The 19,998-nt window shown below is 42.7% G+C and overlaps 1 protein-coding gene across 1 annotated transcript; it reads right to left on the bottom strand.

Annotated features, from left to right (window-relative positions):
* Window positions 1–934: 934 nt before the first annotated feature.
* Window positions 935–1,570, bottom strand: LOC306783345 (citrate synthase-lysine N-methyltransferase CSKMT, mitochondrial-like; the record flags this gene model as incomplete). The annotated part of the gene is made up of 1 exon (XM_079276944.1): window positions 935–1,570. The coding sequence occupies one exon, from the start codon at window positions 1,568–1,570 to the stop codon at window positions 935–937; it is 636 nt and encodes a 211-aa protein (XP_079133070.1).
* Between the last annotated feature and the right edge of the window lie 18,428 nt (window positions 1,571–19,998).

The raw sequence follows: 19,998 nt of genomic DNA, 5'->3' as shown, positions 1-19,998 counted from the left end.
ATCAGCCTTGTCTTGGATCCACTCACATGCTCCCTGATCAAAGTTGCAATCCAGCATAAACTCTAGGGGGTAAAACCAAAGGAGCACATTAGGAAAATGTCTTATAAATGGTCATGAAATAACAATGGAACATAAACAGATATTTGATTACTTGATTACTTGATTACATGAGTGACTTGCTGTCACTCATGTCTTGAGATACACACAATATTATTCACAGAGTTGCACATTCTATAGTTTGATAAATTAATTTCAAACAGCGTGTCTATTTGTCTTCCCATATTCTCCGTCGGTGACACATCTTTTACGTCTTTGTATTTTTCATGCTCAACCAGCAGAGAGCGACATTTAACCATAGACTTTGTGCATTTAACCAACGTCACTTTAAAGTCCCCATTTCTGATTTTGCTTTGTTCATTTAGCTGCTATCTGCCAGCATCTCAGCTGCACTCAAATCCACTAGAGCCCATCGAAAAAACACTATATGTAGTAGACCAGGGGTGCCCACACCTTTTCGGCTTGAGAGCTACTTTTAAAATGACCAAGTCAAAATGATCTACCTACATTAAAAATGCTGAATATCTATATATATATATATATATATATATTTTTTTTTTGGTCATTAACTTACTCTGATGACTTGTGACCCGTGTGTTAGAAAATCAAGTGGCAAATCGCGATCGACATATTGGGCACCCCTGGTTTAAGTGGTTTGTCAACTTTTATCATTTCATAAAGAGGTCATTCTTTACCTTCAGGTTATTTTATAAGTAGTAAATCTATTGTCTCTGCTGTCGGAATGTGGAGGTCCAGTTTGGTGGATAACTCACTCTGTGTACCTTATCAATTACTTTTTACAATCACTTCAGTAGTTTACTCATTTAATATTATCACCATCCAGATGAAGAAAGTTGCTATACAATAGAGCGAGGAGTCACTTGGTAGCAGTAGTCAGTCCCCTTAGCTCCCCAACCTCCTGCACCCAAACATCTGCTGCCATCAACCCCGGCTCCTGTGCCTCCGTCTCCAGCCACAGCAGCCTGGCATCAGGGTCTTCATCAGAGAACTGGAGCAGAGACCCTGAGCTCCGCAACACCGACAAACACTGCTTCAGCACCTGATTGGCCTTCCATTTCCCTTCCTTAGACCTCAACAAGGCATCTGTGGTGCCCTTATCAACTATAAGGTCCACACTGCTACAACCGTAGTGCTCGTGGAGCTGTGTGCAGTCCAGCTCTACGAACTCAAGCCGAGAGGAAAGATTGTGAGCTTGAATGGCTTTGGTTTGGACGTGTTCATGCATTAGTCGCACAGCTATGGGGGAAATGTCTGCACAAGTGACCCGGACCGGGAGAGGAGAGCGTCTGTAAATACAGGGCCCGAAAGCAGAAGTGCCACAGCCCATGGCCAGGACTTGGAGCAAACCGTCTGGGTGGGGCTTGGTCTGCAATAGGGGCATAATGAAGTCCCGGACAGCATCGAAGCCAAAGAACCACTCAAAGTGTTTGAAGGTGTTTGTGCTGCTGCTGCTCTCAGTGTAGAAGCGGTCCCAAGTTGCTTTCTTATCCATGTTTTCAATCAGTTCAGCTAGGCAGAAACACAGATGGGATTATGTCACGAGTTAGTGAGTGAACATTAGCAGTAAAACACATACAACTTGCCTTAATGCCTCCATCCTTCTGTCATATTTGGAGGGACTTTATGCTGAAGTAAATTTAAAATCCATCAATTTAATGTGTCAAATGTCTTTTCTTTTAATATATGATTTAAGACCTTTTCTTGGGTCCTTAAAAGCCACTAAGCTCGGCATGAAGACGATCTACCAAGCTGACAAACTCAAATGACTCACATTGCTCATTAAAATAAAAAAGCAACATACACTCAACAGTCCTGCATTGAATCCTCCCTTTGTGTACTTTATAATGCTCAGTTCATCTTTAAACTGTTAAATAGATGTGTTGATGTATCCAGGCTGTGTTATATTAGACTGCATTAGCTTGGTGTTGCCAACAAGTTTGCAACTGAGTGTGACGTTATTGCACAACAAAGTGCTACTTTATGGTCAGCTTCTGTAGCTAACATATCGGTGACAATTAGGTAAGACATCAGTGCACACACCTGCAACTCACTTTAACTTTTCTTTCTTACTTATTTGGAGGTTCACGCTATTCCCCCCCAGACCACTCGCTGTGTGCAAACACCCTGCCTGAGTCTCGGTGCAGTGACAATACAATCAAAGGTGTTATGATGTGGTGCGTTCATGGACCCAAATGCAGACTCAGGACAGCAGAGTTATTTTTCAAAAAACAATTTTATTTATTTCTCACAGGCAGAGGAAAAGACAGGAAATACATAGTCAAAAAGGAGGCGTCTCTATGCGCTCCGCATGGGTCCAAGCCGGAAAGTGGCAAAATCCTCTGAGCGGCTTGTAAGAAATTTGAGTAAAAAACTGTAGTTAGTAGATATAATAAAAGTGTTTAATAATTCATAATTAATAATTCATAGTTAGTCATAATCATAAGGGTTTTGAGAATGCATAATTAAGATAAACATAAGCATGAAACTTCTGCCAAGTGCAGAAGTATAACTTTTATTTTGAAGGATTATTATAGAAGGGTTTAAAACGTAACTGACAGTCATTGAATGTGATGATGAACTCAGAGCCAGACAGTAGAATACACTCCTGGAGGATAGCCAATAGGAATCGAGATAAATGGAGAGGAGGTGTTATCGAACAGATGTGGGAGGTTTAATTTAAGCCTTTTTCCTCTCTCGTGTCATGGCTCTCGGAGGACGGACGTGTTTTTCACCTGAGAAGCTGAGTTGAGGTTTTTTGCAAATGGGGTTTTATTGTTTTAATATTTCATAGGAGTATGTACTCCAATGTGTAACTGTAATCGTGCTTACATCAGTGGAATTAAATTCCTTATAATTGTAAACCAGTTTTGGTAGCGTTATTGATGCAGCGTGTCGACGGCACAAAGCCGGCCACATGGCTGGCTCCGGCCTCCCCTTTGTTATGAGGTAAAAATACTACCGTAACAAATTTGGCACCCCAGATGGGACGGTCTTGCCGGCCTCGCTGTGTGTGCTGACGGCGGCGGTAGTCAAGCAGACAATCCTGGGCCCACAATATCGGTCGGCAGAGCCGTTTCATGAAATCTGTGAGTTAGCTATTAGGATCTTAGGGGAATCTCTGCTTGGCTAAGCGCTGCTAACGGCTAACGCTACGTTGCCGGTGGGTACGTTCCAACGAGGGAGGCCATGTCCACTGAGGTAAGTACGATTTACTGTCTGAAGTATGATGAACTTAAGGGATTAGTCAAGAGTATAAGGATCCTAAGAATTAATTAAAGACGGACAGCGCTGTGTAAGTAAGTAAATCACCACATTGGAATCAAGCAAGCTGTGGTACGGGCGAAACTGCTTTGCTCATGCTGGGAGCCTCCTTCGGCCCAACATAAGTATTGTTAGGCCTGCAGATAGCTAGTTTAAAGCAGTTATGTAGCGAGGCGAACTGAGATGTTGTGGGCTTTGAGGGGCTTAGGTGTGCAAACCTTTGTGGGCTTAGTCCACGAATGTCGGGTCACGTCGCATAAGTTGCTTAGGGAGCTAGGCTAGCGGGAGTTAGCTTCTGAGGCCGCAGGCTTCAGGAAAGACACACTCGCTAGCTTTGGCTGTGAATATAATTAGTGGATCATGTGGTGATTCAGAGGGCGTAGAATAAGGGCTTTGGTGAAACTAGACAGACTGGGTGAGTGGTTTGTGGCGTTGGAAGTGAATAACTCGCGTTTCATATACGTAACAGTGAGCTCAGGTCCGGCGGAGCTAAAGCCCGTTAACCGGAGGTTTAAGGGTTAATAATAACAATAATACGTGTGACTAGTCTGTGTTTTAGCAGCGTGGAAATACGTTTAAAATGATGACTAAATAAGTCCAATAATACGTGTGACTAGTCTGTGTTTTAGCAGCGTGGAAATACGTTTAAAATGATTGATATTGCATGACCGCGCTGTGGGGAGCTAACGCTAGCTACGTGTAGCTCCGGCGTTGCGGTACGATGTATGTAAAATAAGTGCTTATAAAATAAAATAACGGCTGGATTGAGAGAGGAGACAGAAGGCGTATGAGTGGAATTAAAGTGTGGGATTTTGGTGATACTTGTGTGTGCGTACGCTTTATCAGAAGCTCCGTTTTTTCGTTAGCATTGCGGATAGCATATCTGTAAAAAAGCCGGTTTCATGACAACTTCCGGTTTGGCGCAGAACAACTTCCGGTCCGGCGCAGACGGCAAGGCAAGTTTATTTGTATAGCACAGCTCAAAGTGCTTCACATAAAACCATTAAAAGCATCAAAACATAAGGCAAAAGAAAAGGAGATTTAAAAACAATTAAACAGAAGGAGTAATTGATTAATTATTCTAATAATAATATTAAACCTAGTGTTTTGAATCTGTCATTACATTAGTACTAAAAGAGACTGACATCTGGTGACTTAGAGAGACAATCACAGCATAGTTTTATGCCACCCAGTGGCTTCCTAGATAAATTACACAAAACAGTCTTAGAAATTCATTGTCTATGACCTTTGTGCTTACATCCTGACTTTAGTTTTAATTAAGCAGTATAACTTTAGTTGTTGACTTTGGTTTTAATTCAGCATTTTAACAAAGATTAATGGTTTCAGTTGTTCTTCAATTCTTGAACTTAATTGTGATTCATTCTTGTGCAGACCAGAGTGTAAGTGCAGTTCAACAGTTTGACTTGCCTTGGTATTTCTGATTGAATATCTTGAACACAGTTATTGATTTTAAAGTTGAATTTAATATTTAATTGATTAATTATTCATTGTTTTTTAATTTCATTTTACTTCCAATTTTGAGCCTTTCGAGTTCTGATTTGGAACTGGATTGTGATTGTGATTCTGATTTAGATGTTGAGTTTGATTTCGGAATTCCAGCTTCAATTTTGGATTCGAGATTCCTTCACATATCCAGTATTGACTAATTTTGGTACATTTACTATTTTACATAGTTCCTAAGAATCAATTTTGACACGGACGGCGCAACATATTTGAGAGATCGTTGACCTCTCTTACACTACAGACGTATGCTAACATTTACTGCTGAACTTTTGGCAGTTCTGTGTTTGTTTCAGTCAAGGTGTGTGGCTGAGTCGGTCCAGATCTGGGAAGTGGAGCAGCGGATCCCAGTTTTGGAGTCAGCGGCCACACGCCATACAGCACAGAGGGTGAGTTGATTTTGATTCATGTGATGACAAGCATGCACATGTAATACACACATTTGAATACTCCTAGGCTGCATAATGTTTACATTAAAGAAGCAGAGTAAGGAAGTAGGAGAGTTGGTAAAATCCAACGGACAAGCTGAGTTTGTGCCATGGGGACATCGAGACATGGACGCACTGGAAAAGGCGTTGCCACCGCTGGCAGGTGGAGCCAATCCGTGGATCCGTGTCTTTGAAAAACTCACAGCAGCTGATAAATTGGCATTGGGAGACATCCGTGCCGTGATGATCCACACCGAAGGAACAGCCAAATTGAACATTTTGGAGGTAAGTACAGGAACGACCAACAGGGGGGATGAAACCCCATTTGACAACTTTCGAGGAGTTTTCTGGTCAGCAATGCGGAGAATCTGGGCCAAAAAACCAAAAACGAACTCTCTTTCGGGACTGAAGATAAAACCAGAGGAAGAAACCCATCAGTACCTGAGGAGAGCTGAAGAAGAGTGGCAGAGGGCAACAGGGGGGAGACATGACGGCAATGAAGCCACCACTGTAGTATGGCGACACACTGTGCAGATGGGCCTGCCTCCACCGGTACGGACAGCGCTGGGAGAAGTAGTAGGCTTGAGCAACATGAAAGATACCATGTGGAGGAAACACCTAACTCACTACAACCAGCGACAGCTAACTGAGAAGACAAAAGGACAGGAAGACATAAAGAGCATGCAGCGGCGGCTGCTGAAACTTCAAATAGCGGCGGCTGACAGAGAGATAAGTAGAAAACATCTGGCCAAGAAACAGATGGCCGTAGACAAGGCTCAGGCCTCACGACAGCCCCAATATCCAGCTGCACCCCCGACCTCATACCAACCAAATCCAGCAGTACCAGCCCACACAGTGGTGTACTACCAACCTCCACCACATTATAGAGGCAGAGGACGTGCACGGGCATCCAACAGAGGCAGAGAATATGGAAGAGGCAGAGCTTACCAAGCAGGCGGATATGGCCAACCAGGAAACAGAGAAAACCCTGACAGGTTTGGTGAGTGCTACGTATGTGGGAGATGGGGCCATTGGGCCCGAGACTGCCCAAGGCAAATGGGAAGAGGAAGACAGATCAGTGCAGCACCACAACATGCTCCGTTCCCACCACAACATCAGCAGTACCTACGACCAGGTCCAGCTGGACCTCCTCCCATGAGACATCAACAGATGCCCATGCTGTCACCAGGACCATGGGGAGGTTCAGGGTATAGCCAAGATACATAGATGGTTGCCATGTGATCCCTTACAGCAGAGATATCGAGGTGAAGGGGAGATATGGTAAGGTGTCAAACATTTTTTGTAGATCCACATTTAGAATAGTTTTCAGTAAAGGTGCGACTCACAATTTTTGAGATTTAATGACGTCATGATAAACCACAACTAGACTTGCTAACTCTAGAAATTGAGAAATATACGGGAGCTCTAACTAACATGAGCCGAGTGTTGTTTTCTCAGGTGACAAACGCAGAAGCAGCAGCTGACGAAAGGAAGCAGGCTGATGTGTCACCAGGCAGTCTGGTGTGGATAAAAGTCCACAAACGCAAGTGGAGTGAACCAAGGTGGACCGGTCCATGGGAGGTAGTATTGGCAACCTCACATGACACCACCTCACTCACTGTGCAGCAGCGAAGGTAACGAGTAAGACACTCGCAGAGACAGGATTGAACATCAGACAGGAAAATTTGAAGCCAAAGACACCTCAAAAGAGGGGTTTAGACAGTACTGAAGATGACGTTTTCCCCACAGTTTAAGCGAGGGCGTCCATTAGGAGACTCTAGGGTCAGTGGGTTATGGAAGTCTCTAATTACTTTCTTCCTGATTTCAGTAGCTTCCCTCTTAGTATATGGAATTAACCACAGACAGGAACCAGATCACATGCATGACTACATCAGGATTCGACATTTAGCCTCAGTAGCTAATCAAACCGATCTTAGACCACGTAGAGAGGCTTCTCTGACGACACTCACCTATGAAAATGTAACTCTCACTCTTATGTTCAAAGAAGGTACAACATCAACGGTCCAGGTCGATTTCTGTGAAGTCGTTTCCGGTCCCAGGTATGAACACATCTACGGGTGGATGTCCAAAACCTTGTGCATCATAACTGACGAGTGTGGGCCCGCCACAAATAAGTATGGTAAGCTGTTATCGTATCATAACTGTGATTGTGAAGATTGGGGATGGGCAACGATGAATACAGGTGGCGAGGGTTTAGGAAAAGACCCCAACCCAGGTCTTAAAGACCGACTAAAGATGTTAAATGCCCCAGCTTCTTATCACATGTGTAGAAAAGGGGTGGGTAGATGTAATCCTTTAAGACTTACCTTAACAGACCCAAAATTGACTGACGGAGGACTTTACGTAGTACAGGGAAAGGCTACTGATAGTCCTGCCCCACAAGGGCTCATTAGGATTATTGTTAAGCCTGTAAAAAGACCAGGTTCGACATACGACTGACGCAGAGAATGAGGTAAGGGGTGGAAACCGGAATGGCAGATGGGAATTTATGGTGGGTACAATATACGGCTTCAAGCCAGTAGTACAGATTGTATTGTGTGTGTAGGATCTAGACCCCTAGCAACACCAGTTCCTTCAAGATTCAGACTCCTAAGTCCTGAATTAGTTGTATTTTAACTCTGTTTACTGATGACACTTTGCCCCTCCATCACACTTGTCAGGGGCTGCACTGGGATTACCCACCTGTATAATATAATACCCCACCTCTGTTCAAGGTTACAGAGGGTCCATTTGATTGTATAGTCTCAGATACAGCTATGGGGCCCAATGAAGGTAGTATTATTGCAAATTGTAGCCACAGTCACAACGCTAGCGACTATCTATATAACAGTGTGTTAAGACAGACAGCACCTAGAGCTGATTTATGGTGATGGTGTGGAGGAAGAACCATATATCCAATCCTGCCTAAAGATTGGACAGGTGCATTGGTGCAACTTATATTGTCATTCTATATCTTGCCTGTCACTGATGCAACTTATGGAGAACTCATCTCTCCACGCCCACATGCTAACAGAAGATCCAAAAGAGATGCCGGCGGCCCGAAGGGGGCCTTTGATGACCAAGTGTACATAAGATGTCATAAGACTGCCAAGGGGGGTGTCTAATGACTTTCAAGCCAGAAATCAAATAGCAGCAGATTTAGAATCTGTTTTCTCTCAGAGGGTGATGATTAATAAAAATGTCGATTGGATCAACTACATTTACTATAACCAACAGCGTTTAGTAAACTTCACCAGTGACGCCATATCAGGACTGCATGCACAGCTGGCGAAGACTAGTTTAATGACCTTGCAGAACAGAATGGCATTAGAGATGATTTAGCAGAGAAAAGTGGCGTGTGCCAGATGTTTGGGTCTGCGTGCTGCACTTTCATTCCAAATAACACAGCTCCTGATGGATCGGTGACCAGGGCTCTGGAGGGACTGACAGCACTCAGCCAAGAGCTAGCAGACAACTCTGGTGTCACGAATCCATTCACCGACTGGTTGGGAAGTATGCTTAGCCAGTGAAAACATACATTTTTGGCAATCGTAATTATTCTGTGTGCTGTCATCATAGACCGCCTAGTTGTCTGTGGATGGGGGTTCCCGTGCATCCGTGGACCTCTACAGGGGTTTATTGTTTCACCGATGAGCCAGACACCAGTCCAGGGCAACCAATTATGTGTCGGGGATGAGGGAGAATTGGAGCTTCTGATGGCCACAGTCTAGATGAGGCCACCAGCGGTGCCATAGCGGAACTTCACAAGCGGTTCCTGACCATCCTCTCGGAGATCCTGAAGGACCTGATAAAGGCCCAGATGGACTTCTAACACATCCGGTGAGATATTGGAAATTTGGGAAATAGACTGATTGTTCTGGATGAGTAATTTGAGATTTTATTTTTAATTAATGGGTTATAATGGGATTTTAGGGTGTAAAGATTAAGAAATGTAATTTTGACAGGTGTAAAAGAACAGTCAAGGCTTCTCAGTATGTGTTCTCTAGCCTACAGGCTGTATCCTGATCCTGCCAGCCCCAAGACATGGAAGGCAGTGATTTTCAACGCAGTCGATCTTTTCCTTTGTTACGGATTCTATCTTTCCCTTTTTAAATTTTCCTTTTTGTCTTCCTTTTACGGACTCAATTTTTCCCTTTTTTACGGATTAAATTTTCCTTTTTCGTCTTCCTTCTACGGACTCAATTTTGAAACGAACTGAACAGAAATACTTGAAATGATATCTGTGTGCATGAATTGTTTGCCTCTGTTTAGATAGATAGGAAGCCTCTCCCTGGATTGAGTAGGGGGGAGGTCTCCAGGGACATTTGAAAAACTAACTACATTCGAGTAGCTAACTCACAGTGAACTGTGAGTTAGGGGGGAATTGTAAGAAATTTGAGTAAAAAACTGTAGTTAGTAGATATAATAAAAGTGTTTAATAATTCATAATTAATAATTCATAGTTAGTCATAATCATAAGGGTTTTGAGAATGCATAATTAAGATAAACATAAGCATGAAACTTCTGCCAAGTGCAGAAGTATAACTTTTATTTTGAAGGATTATTATAGAAGGGTTTAAAACGTAACTGACAGTCATTGAATGTGATGATGAACTCAGAGCCAGACAGTAGAATACACTCCTGGAGGATAGCCAATAGGAATCGAGATAAATGGAGAGGAGGTGTTATCGAACAGATGTGGGAGGTTTAATTTAAGCCTTTTTCCTCTCTCGTGTCATGGCTCTCGGAGGACGGACGTGTTTTTCACCTGAGAAGCTGAGTTGAGGTTTTTTGCAAATGGGGTTTTATTGTTTTAATATTTCATAGGAGTATGTACTCCAATGTGTAACTGTAATCGTGCTTACATCAGTGGAATTAAATTCCTTATAATTGTAAACCAGTTTTGGTAGCGTTATTGATGCAGCGTGTCGACGGCACAAAGCCGGCCACATGGCTGGCTCCGGCCTCCCCTTTGTTATGAGGTAAAAATACTACCGTAACAGGCTGACGAAGCCGACAGGTAAACAGTCACGTCAAACACAGAGGCGCGTCCTCGCGCTCCGCTCTGATCCTAGCCGGAAAGTGGCTGGCAGGCAGGCTGGAACGTCTGTGTGATACCCGAGGCTCGACACAGGAACGCCAAGACTACACAGTTGATCTCCGAGGAACTAACTGGAAGGCTTCTTCGTGCAGGTGAAAACCCGAGGCTCGACACTGGACGGTAGGTAAGTTGAACAGGTAAGGTAACCCTCCGCTCTGATCCTAGCCGGAAAGTGGCTGGCAGGCAGGCTGGAACGTCTGTGTGATACCCGAGGCTCGACACAGGACGTCAGCTAAATTAAACACAAAAACAGATTGTTAGAGCTAGAAGAGCTAGAAGAGGAGCGAGAATAAATAGGAGTGGAGAAGACACAAGAGGAGGGAGGAGATGGGTCACAGCGAGTGGAGGAGCCAGTCCTGACGTGAAGCGTTGTCGCGCCTGAAGGTTTAAAAAAATAAATACAACCATCAGACCACTGCTCCCCATCGTGGAAACAAACCAAGGACTGTTACATCATATAGACTTCTCTGCAGGCAGTTCTGTTAGTCATTCGGTATGTGAGTCTCAATGGGAGATGATGAAAGAAACGTATCAAAGTGTTAAAATAACTGTGTGACATTCAGGTTCTTTGTTCTTACCGTGCTCCTGGTTGGAGGGACTGTGTCCGTGCTGCCAGGGTTGTAGTCTGGTGGGGGACTAGGTGAGGAGCTAGAAGAGGAGCTAGAAGAAGAGAGAGAAGAAATATGAGTGGAGAAGACACAAGAGGAGGGAGGAGATGGGTCACAGCGAGTGGAGGAGCCAGTCCTGCGTTGTAAGGCTGGGATTCTACGGAGGATGATCTGTGGGGCGTCGGGGCGGTTGGGGTCCGGGATGAGGAAAGACCTCCACGTGAAGCGTCGTCGCGCCTGAAGGTTTAAAAAAATAAATACAACCATCAGACCACTGCTCCACATCGTAGAAACAAACCAAGGACTGTTACATCATATAGACTTCTCTGCAGGCAGTTCTGTTAGTCATTCGGTATGTGAGTCTCAATGGGAGATGATGAAAGAAACGTATCAAAGTGTTAAAATAACTGTGTGACATTCAGGTTCTTTGTTCTTACCGTGCTCCTGGTTGGAGGGACTGTGTCCGTGCTGCCAGGGTTGTAGTCTGGTGGGGGACTAGGTGAGGAGCTAGAAGAAGAGAGAGAAGAAGAGAGAGAAGAAATATGAGTGGAGAAGACACAAGAGGAGGGAGGAGATGGGTCACAGCGAGTGGAGGAGCCAGTCCTGCGTTGTGAGGCTGGGATTCTACGGAGGATGATCCGTGGGGCGTCGGGGCGGTTGGGGTCCGGGATGAGGAAAGACCTCCACGTGAAGCGTCGTCGCGCCTGAAGGTTTAAAAAAATAAATACAACCATCAGACCACTGCTCCACATCGTGGAAACAAACCAAGGACTGTTACATCATATAGACTTCTCTGCACGCAGTTCTGTTAGTCATTCGGTATGTGAGTCTCAATGGGAGATGATGAAAGAAACTTATCAAAGTGTTAAAATAACTGTGTGACATTCAGGTTCTTTGTTCTTACCGTGCTCCTGGTTGGAGGGACTGTGTCCGTGCTGCCAGGGTTGTAGTCTGGTGGGGGACTAGGTGAGGAGCTAGAAGAAGAGAGAGAAGAAGAGAGAGAAGAAATATGAGTGGAGAAGACACAAGAGGAGGGAGGAGATGGGTCACAGCGAGTGGAGGAGCCAGTCCTGCGTTGTGAGGCTGGGATTCTACGGAGGATGATCCGTGGGGCGTCGGGGCGGTTGGGGTCCGGGATGAGGAAAGACCTCCACGTGAAGCGTCGTCGCGCCTGAAGGTTTAAAAAAATAAATACAACCATCAGACCACTGCTCCACATCGTGGAAACAAACCAAGGACTGTTACATCATATAGACTTCTCTGCAGGCAGTTCTGTTAGTCATTCGGTATGTGAGTCTCAATGGGAGATGATGAAAGAAACGTATCAAAGTGTTAAAATAACTGTGTGACATTCAGGTTCTTTGTTCTTACCGTGCTCCTGGTTGGAGGGACTGTGTCCGTGCTGCCAGGGTTGTAGTCTGGTGGGGGACTAGGTGAGGAGCTAGAAGAGGAGCTAGAAGAAGAGAGAGAAGAAATAGGAGTGAAGACACAATAGGAGGGAGGAGATGGGTCACAGCGAGTGGAGGAGCCAGTCCTGCGTTGTGAGGCTGGGATTCTACGGAGGATGATCCGTGGGGCGTCGGGGCGGTTGGGGTCCGGGATGAGGAAAGTCCTCCACGTGAAGCGTCGTCCCGCCTGAAGGTTTAAAAAAATAAATACAACCATCAGACCACTGCTCCACATCGTGGAAACAAACCAAGGACTGTTACATCATATAGACTTCTCTGCAGGCAGTTCTGTTAGTCATTCGGTATGTGAGTCTCAATGGGAGATGATGAAAGAAACTTATCAAAGTGTTAAAATAACTGTGTGACATTCAGGTTCTTTGTTCTTACCGTGCTCCTGGTTGGAGGGACTGTGTCCGTGCTGCCAGGGTTGTAGTCTGGTGGGGGACTAGGTGAGGAGCTAGAAGAGGAGCTAGAAGAAGAGAGAGAAGAAATAGGAGTGGAGAAGACACAAGAGGAGGGAGGAGATGGGTCACAGCGAGTGGAGGAGGAACGTAGGGGGACGTAGGGGAACTGTCGTGCCATCTGAGGGTAAAAACACACACAACCCTCAGACCACTGATCCATATCATAGTCATTTCTCATATCACATTGAAAGGATCAGTAGCACAAAGCAGTGTGACTAGATAGAAAGTAAATGTCATACAATAAATGATACGCTCGCAAAAGTATTAGCAGAAACAAACCCAGTACAGTGCAACATGTTTGCATTTGTTTCAGTATTGTTACTGCAGGAGGCCTTCCATATGTCTACATTGACTAAAAGTCAGAAACATATCAGCACTTTTTCGATAGAAAATATCTTTTAGTGGTTCTTTCACTCTGCTGTTCATTGTGTTAATATGTATGAAAAATATCACAAGTATGTAAGAAATGTGTGAATTGTGAGTTAATATGGATTAAATATATTATCATGCGTGCATCACTTGTGATCCGTATCACCGAGAAGTTATATAAATATAAAGAAACAATATTTCTATTAGCATTTCTCAGTTTAAGCTAACGCTGGACGGTCGGGTCTATAAAGCTAACGTTAGCTAACCAAGAAAGCAGCTTTTGTTCAGATAAACTTGTTTAAACTTGGTCTCAACAGTCAAAAGTCAGTCCTAGTGGATTAATATACACTGATAACTGAAAATATTATCAATATTAGGATAAACATCGGTTCAGATAGATACATAAATAAATACATAAAAAACAGTGGTGGAAAAAGTATATAAATATCGCTTTTTTTCCTGCAAAAGTTGATCAGAATCAGACTTACCTTTATCAGTAACGTTAAGTCACGGATGCAGAAAAATCCTGGTTTGAAGGTGTTTCTTGGGAGGTTTCTTCGAGTGAAAGTAGATTTCGGCTTTTTCGAGTGAAAGTAGATTTCGGCTTTTTCTGACGGACCAACGGTTGGAACAGACTGAATTTAGAAAAAATGCACAATTTGGTAAACATGGTAACGATGGAACGTTCGACTGAGAACAGCTCGTTCTTACCTCAGAGTCTCCATCAGGTCCTCAACAGTCCTCCGCTGCACAAACAGACATTAAATACAACTTTAAGAGGAATATATCCACATGAGCTCAAATAATACAACTAACATGACATTGTGACTCAGTCTCCTGTCGCGTTTGAGAGTCACGTGACCTGCCCAGGGGTTAACCACACATTAAGTCTCCATTCAGGCCTATTTAAAAAAACACGGTCTCATATAATGTCCAATAATATAGAGATGCATGTTTGCATGGAGGTTTGAGGGTGTCAGGTTGGACCCTGTCCTTGGTCCTATGTGGTCCTCCAGTGTCCACAGATTGACAGCACGTGGACCTGCTGTTTCACGTTTCCTACATTGTTGTGACAGGAAGCCAGAGTTTCAGAATAAGTGACACAAACATCAATTTGAAATAAAATGAAAACATATTTTCTGAGGTTTGTTTACTGGTCCACATCCTGTCTGTCTTTGGGCCATCGTTGGACAAATGTCTCTCCAGAGACATTACATTTACACACCCGTGCATCACACCTGTATTACTCTCTTTGATCCATTTTCTTTTGTTAAAGTAGAAACTTGATGTAACTTTACTAATTGATATTGTGCATAGTGGCATGTATGCACATGTTAAATGAGTTGTTTAACAAGTACTTGTGGGAAGAAGCAAAGTTAGTAATGTGCACGAATGAGTTCTTTGGTCCGAAATATTCTGCTAGGATGAACACTGTACACACTTTGGTTAGATTTTAGTCTACATGATTTAAAACACTGACCAAGGACTTGCTGTCATATAATGTATGTAAATGTAGATAATGGTTGGCTGCTATGTAATAGAATTTGTCACCAAGGAATCAAACCCGAAAAACAAATGCTATTTGTACACTTGAAGCACTATTGAGATTACTTACACTTCTTTACATAATTGTTATTGTGGAAAGCATTTTGTACACAGTCTCATCTATATAGTAGTTACAGACATAGATAAAGACAAATATGATGCATATGTTCATTAATACCACTATATTTGCTGTCATCATTACTGTCTGTTTTGCTAACATGAGTAAAATATAATACAGAGATGTGTTTTATCACATCAGAGCTACAATGATCTCAATAAGTTAATGGAACAAATTGTTTTCCTGTGATGCCAATACACACATTTGTGCACTTCTAGCACTCAACCAAATTAGTTGTCAAATACTGTGTTATGCATTTGTTGGCATGTGTGTATTTGTGTGAACTTTGTAGTTTGTGGTTAGATTTTCCTTGAAAGATGTTTTGCATTCTTTACTTCACAGCTATATTCATATATATATATGTATATATATATATATATATATTTATTGTTTTCTTCTTTCTACGGTCTTTGCTTCAATTAACTGCTGCACACTCAATCTGCCCTCCCTCTGGAATAACAGTATTCACAGTTTCCTGGCATGAACAGGACATCACAGAACATTGTTATCCTCCTTGTTTGTCCGGCGCACATGCTTGTGTCCGCTGTAGGATGATGGGGTAAGATACTGGCACCAAACTCCTGTCGTGTAAACCAGCAGCATATCTGACCTGTAGCATTGGATTCAGAATAGATTTTGACTGCTACCACTTTTCATAATTTGGCTCAGGATGTTTGGTGCCACCATGATGATTTTAGGATTATCAAATCCTCCTTGAATATCAAATTGTTAGCATTGATTATTTACTGAGAGTAAAGTACAGTACAACTTAGAGCTTTGCGGACAATGTCTTTATGCTACCGTTCACTCACAGGTTTGTTTGGATCATATGTATTGTCTGGCACTGGCCTCTGGCCACTGCCGTTGTTGTGGCATATGAATCACGAGATTCGATCGCTGTTTTTACCGATGCTGACAGTGAGAGTTTGAACTGTTGGGGAGAGACAGTTCTTACATTCTGCAAGGTGGCTAGGCAATCCACATGCTGCTGTCAGTGTCAATAGTGGGCGTGAGTCTTCTTCCTCGTCATATGCCAGTCTGCGTGAGGGTACTCCCGGTGGCCAATGTAGCATGATGGGGTAATATACCCTCACCAAACTCCTGTCCTGTGAACCAGAAGCATATCTGACCTGTAACTTTGGATTCAGAATAGATTTTGTCCGTCAGCACTTTTCATAATTGAGCTTAGTATGTTTGGTGCCACCATGATGATTTAAGGATTATCAAATCCTCCTTGAATATCAAATTGTTAGCATTGATTATTTACTGACAGTAAAGTACAGTACAACTTAGAGAGCTCTGCTTATAGGAGGGATATTTTGAAATATAGTATTTATAATCATACAGTTGTAAATGAATTAACTAACTATATAAAATGTTGGGATTTACTCTAACCTCCTACATTAGGACAGTCTTGCTATGCTCTCATTCACTCACTCATCTCTCTGGCTCTCGCCCTCTGGCTCCTCCTATCAGCTGACAGTGGGCGATTTCGCCACGGCCTCCCTCAGCCAATCATATATGTCCTGTCAAACTTTAAAGACCTGTTCTCTTCTGTGTCATTTCAGTATAACCCGATGTGACCCTCCTCCCCATTCATCATCACATCCGGTGTTCAAGGTTTCTTCCACTGAGGGCAGTCCCACTCCACATGCCGTCATCGAGATCTTCAGCCTGCCCCTGCTGTCTTCAACACCTCCACCAGTGTCGACTCGCCAACATTTAAACTTTACTTTGCACATTTTAATAAATGTATTTGTTCACTGTAAATGAAGTTTCTCCTGATTTAACAACCTGTGTCTCCCTGTATAAGTCTGTCAATTATCTCCCGGTGGCTTCAGTTCTATTTATTATGTTTTTTGTGATGTTATGTTATTTCAAACTAATTTGCAATCATAAGAAGCGTGGTCTTTGTTGGTGAAATGTTTCTTATATACAAATAACTTTTACTTCTCGTAAAAAAAACTCCAAATATATATATATATATATATATATATATATATATATAGTAGAGTAAAATGTTTTAGGTGTGTTTTCTAGAAACTACAGGTCTGATGAGCAAAGTGGGAACAGGTGTGTAGGTGGGAGGGGATGTCATGTGACCAGGACTGGCAGGTCTGGGGAGTGAGCAGGGGCTGGAGAGAAGGACAGAGAGCCAGGACGGGCAAAACCACCAACCCAGAAAGTCTCTGCCCTCCCTCGAACTTCTCACACAGTTTAAGTCAGGGGTGCCGCCACGTCATTTTATGTGGCCCGCGAATCCGCCACAATTTATGTTCTTTTTTTTTATTAAAAAAATTAAAGTTAGATTTGATTATAAAAATATCCCCATAGTTGAAATTATGAGATAGAAAGTCGAAGTTATGAGATAGAAAGTCATAATGATGAGATACTTAAACACACAGTCACAGAAGCAGCTCTGTGGCTGGTTACACTTGAAATGGAAATATTATTGTGAGTACATTGAAGACTTTAAACGTGGCTTTACAACAGATAAAACACTTCACGTGGGATTGTGCAAACGCACCCTTGAAAGGATTTTAAGCATTGAACAAAGTTATTGTATTAACTTGTCTTTGATATTTTCAATAATAGTTTGATCTTTGATAGAGTAATGTGTGTTTCTTAACCCTAAATTAAAAGGATTTAATTTATAATATTATAATAACAGCAATGTGCTTAAATAGAGTTTTACATTTATATAACTGCATGTACAATATTTTAACACTTGAATAAACAATAATCAAATGCAGAGACAGTTATTTACCAATATGAGGAGTTACATTTACACAGTCTTACAGTTACAACCGGCCCTTTGAGGCCGACCGTGATGCTGATGTGGCCCGGAGTGGAAATGAGTTTGACGCCCCGTGTGTGTGTGTGTGTGTGTGTGTGTGTGTGTGTGTGTGTGTGTGTGTGTTTTTACATGAACCAATCAAACCATTTTGTAGATTGAATGTGTCCAGGTTCATTTGCATATGAAGGTGAGTTCTTTCTCGAGGCTGAATACTGGGAGACTCTTTTATGTGACCCAGAACCAACAGATGCCAAGGCGAGTGCATTCTGCTAATCCTTAAACATCACCTGCCAAGAGCCATTAACTACTTTGTTTCCTCTTCTCTCGTCTCTTTTCACACCTTCTGTTCCTATCTCAGCGGTTCGTTCAATTTCTTTTCACCTCGCTGTTCCTTTCAGCCTGGCTGGCAAGAATGATGCTTTGAGTTTCACATATTTGGTTTGCTTTGAATGGTCTGTGACCAAGTCCCAGCTTGGTTCCAAGTGTTTCTTTTCTCCCGTCTTCTTCACTATCTTTCAAACACGTGTGCACATAGGACCCGTCTAACAGCAGAGGCCTAGGAGAAACTCCAGTACACTGTGTGGAGTTACACCTCAGGCTCACGGCAGGAAGATGGCGTCTCTGTTGTAGCCCTCTGCAACTCTGCAAAGTAAATGCATCTGTGTGGTCAAATTTCTCACACGTCTTGTTGACATCGGTCGTAATTTCGGATACATTCCATCTAAATTGTGTGTTTGGTTGCTGCATGTTATTGGGGTGCGGTACTCTTTACCTTCACATTACATTACATTCAGTATTGCAGGTGGTCAAAGAGCAAAGTACGTTGGCGTACTCTAAGCCTCTTATCGCCCTCAGTGAGAGGCATACCGGCTCATATCAGCTCACAGTGTGCATTAACATGCATGGCAGACCTCACACATGACGAGTTTCAAACGTACACTCCGCTGAGCCTTTACACACGACTGCCACACACACACACTGCAGACGCCCTCACAACAATCAGATGCTGTCTTCAGAGTTATACAGCTAATCCTCCTTCAAGGAGAAAGTCTGGTTCGAGGGAGGAGGTGGTAGAGGTGGTTCAGGGGGAAAGTAATGAAGTGGTGGGCGGATAATCATCTACTGCTGTGCTAACAATGTTTGATTGTCCCGGTGAATCTCTTGAAACTTGAAAAATGTCTCTTGCCACGGTCGCTCTTGACCCAACGTCACTCCCTCATTCATTCAGCTCGACAGAGTCTTTGTAGTAAATGACAATGTAATAACATCACAATGTAAGAAAATCTTCCTCCAGCTGAGCAATACTTTTTGGGCATTTTCTTTTTTGACACAGTGATAAAGGCAGATATGAATGGGGTCGAGGGAATTGGGGTTTTCTTTTCATTTTCCTTGAGCCTTCAATCCCCATCTTCCTCAGCATTTCCTGGAACTTTGATTGCATCTCTTTGCTCAGCATGGAGATTACACAAATAACGGAGGAGAGATAAGACCTGTGGTTGAAAGCTGTGGAAAAACTGTAAGTGGACCTTGATTTGAGATTTCTTTTTTTGTCAAAAACCTTTCAAATGCACCCAGTCCCACATTATTATTAAAAGACATTGTTATTACAACTTCAATTGAAATACTTCATAGCTGCTTCGATTGATATTCTTAATTAGCTAATGGTTAACTAAGTTTATTGAAGCATTTAGCAGCTTAACAGTCGATATTTCCCTCAGATGTTGGCGGATCAAAACAGTGAATAATTGTGGACACACACAACTCCAAATAAATGCTGATGTTGCTTTTTATATGTTGAAACTAAATAGTTATGGAGGGTGAAAAATGACATAAATATCAATAAATAATTAAATGCATAAATAATTGTATGAATAAATACAGGAATAAATAGGCTAATGAGGATTGGTTACAGGAGTCCTGTGATCCAGTCGGGTCTACTGCCTTGCTGAAGATGTTTTTACAAGCCATTTCAAATCAATTACGATCATTAGCGAACGATTTAGAGAATCATGGTCTCAACTTCTATCTTCAGTATGTTAAAACCCCTAAAAAACAACTAAAGCAGATTTAAGTACATCATTATTAAATGTTATAATTTGCTAAACTGCTTCTGAGCTAATTTCTACATCAACTCATTCACAGAGTCAGCTATCATCATTATCTATTTATCCGTACATACACAAGGACTGGAGCCTGCAGGGGAGCCTTGATCCAGCAGTGCTGATCCAGGTCCATAGCAACACTGCAGGAGGAGCCGCAA

This window comes from Melanostigma gelatinosum (genome assembly GCF_949748355.1).
Source record: "Melanostigma gelatinosum genome assembly, chromosome: 10".
In the NCBI taxonomy this organism is placed as follows: Eukaryota; Metazoa; Chordata; class Actinopteri; order Perciformes; family Zoarcidae; genus Melanostigma; species Melanostigma gelatinosum.
The sequence above is the reverse complement of the archived record's forward strand: the minus strand, read 5'-3'. Positions and strand labels throughout refer to the sequence as shown.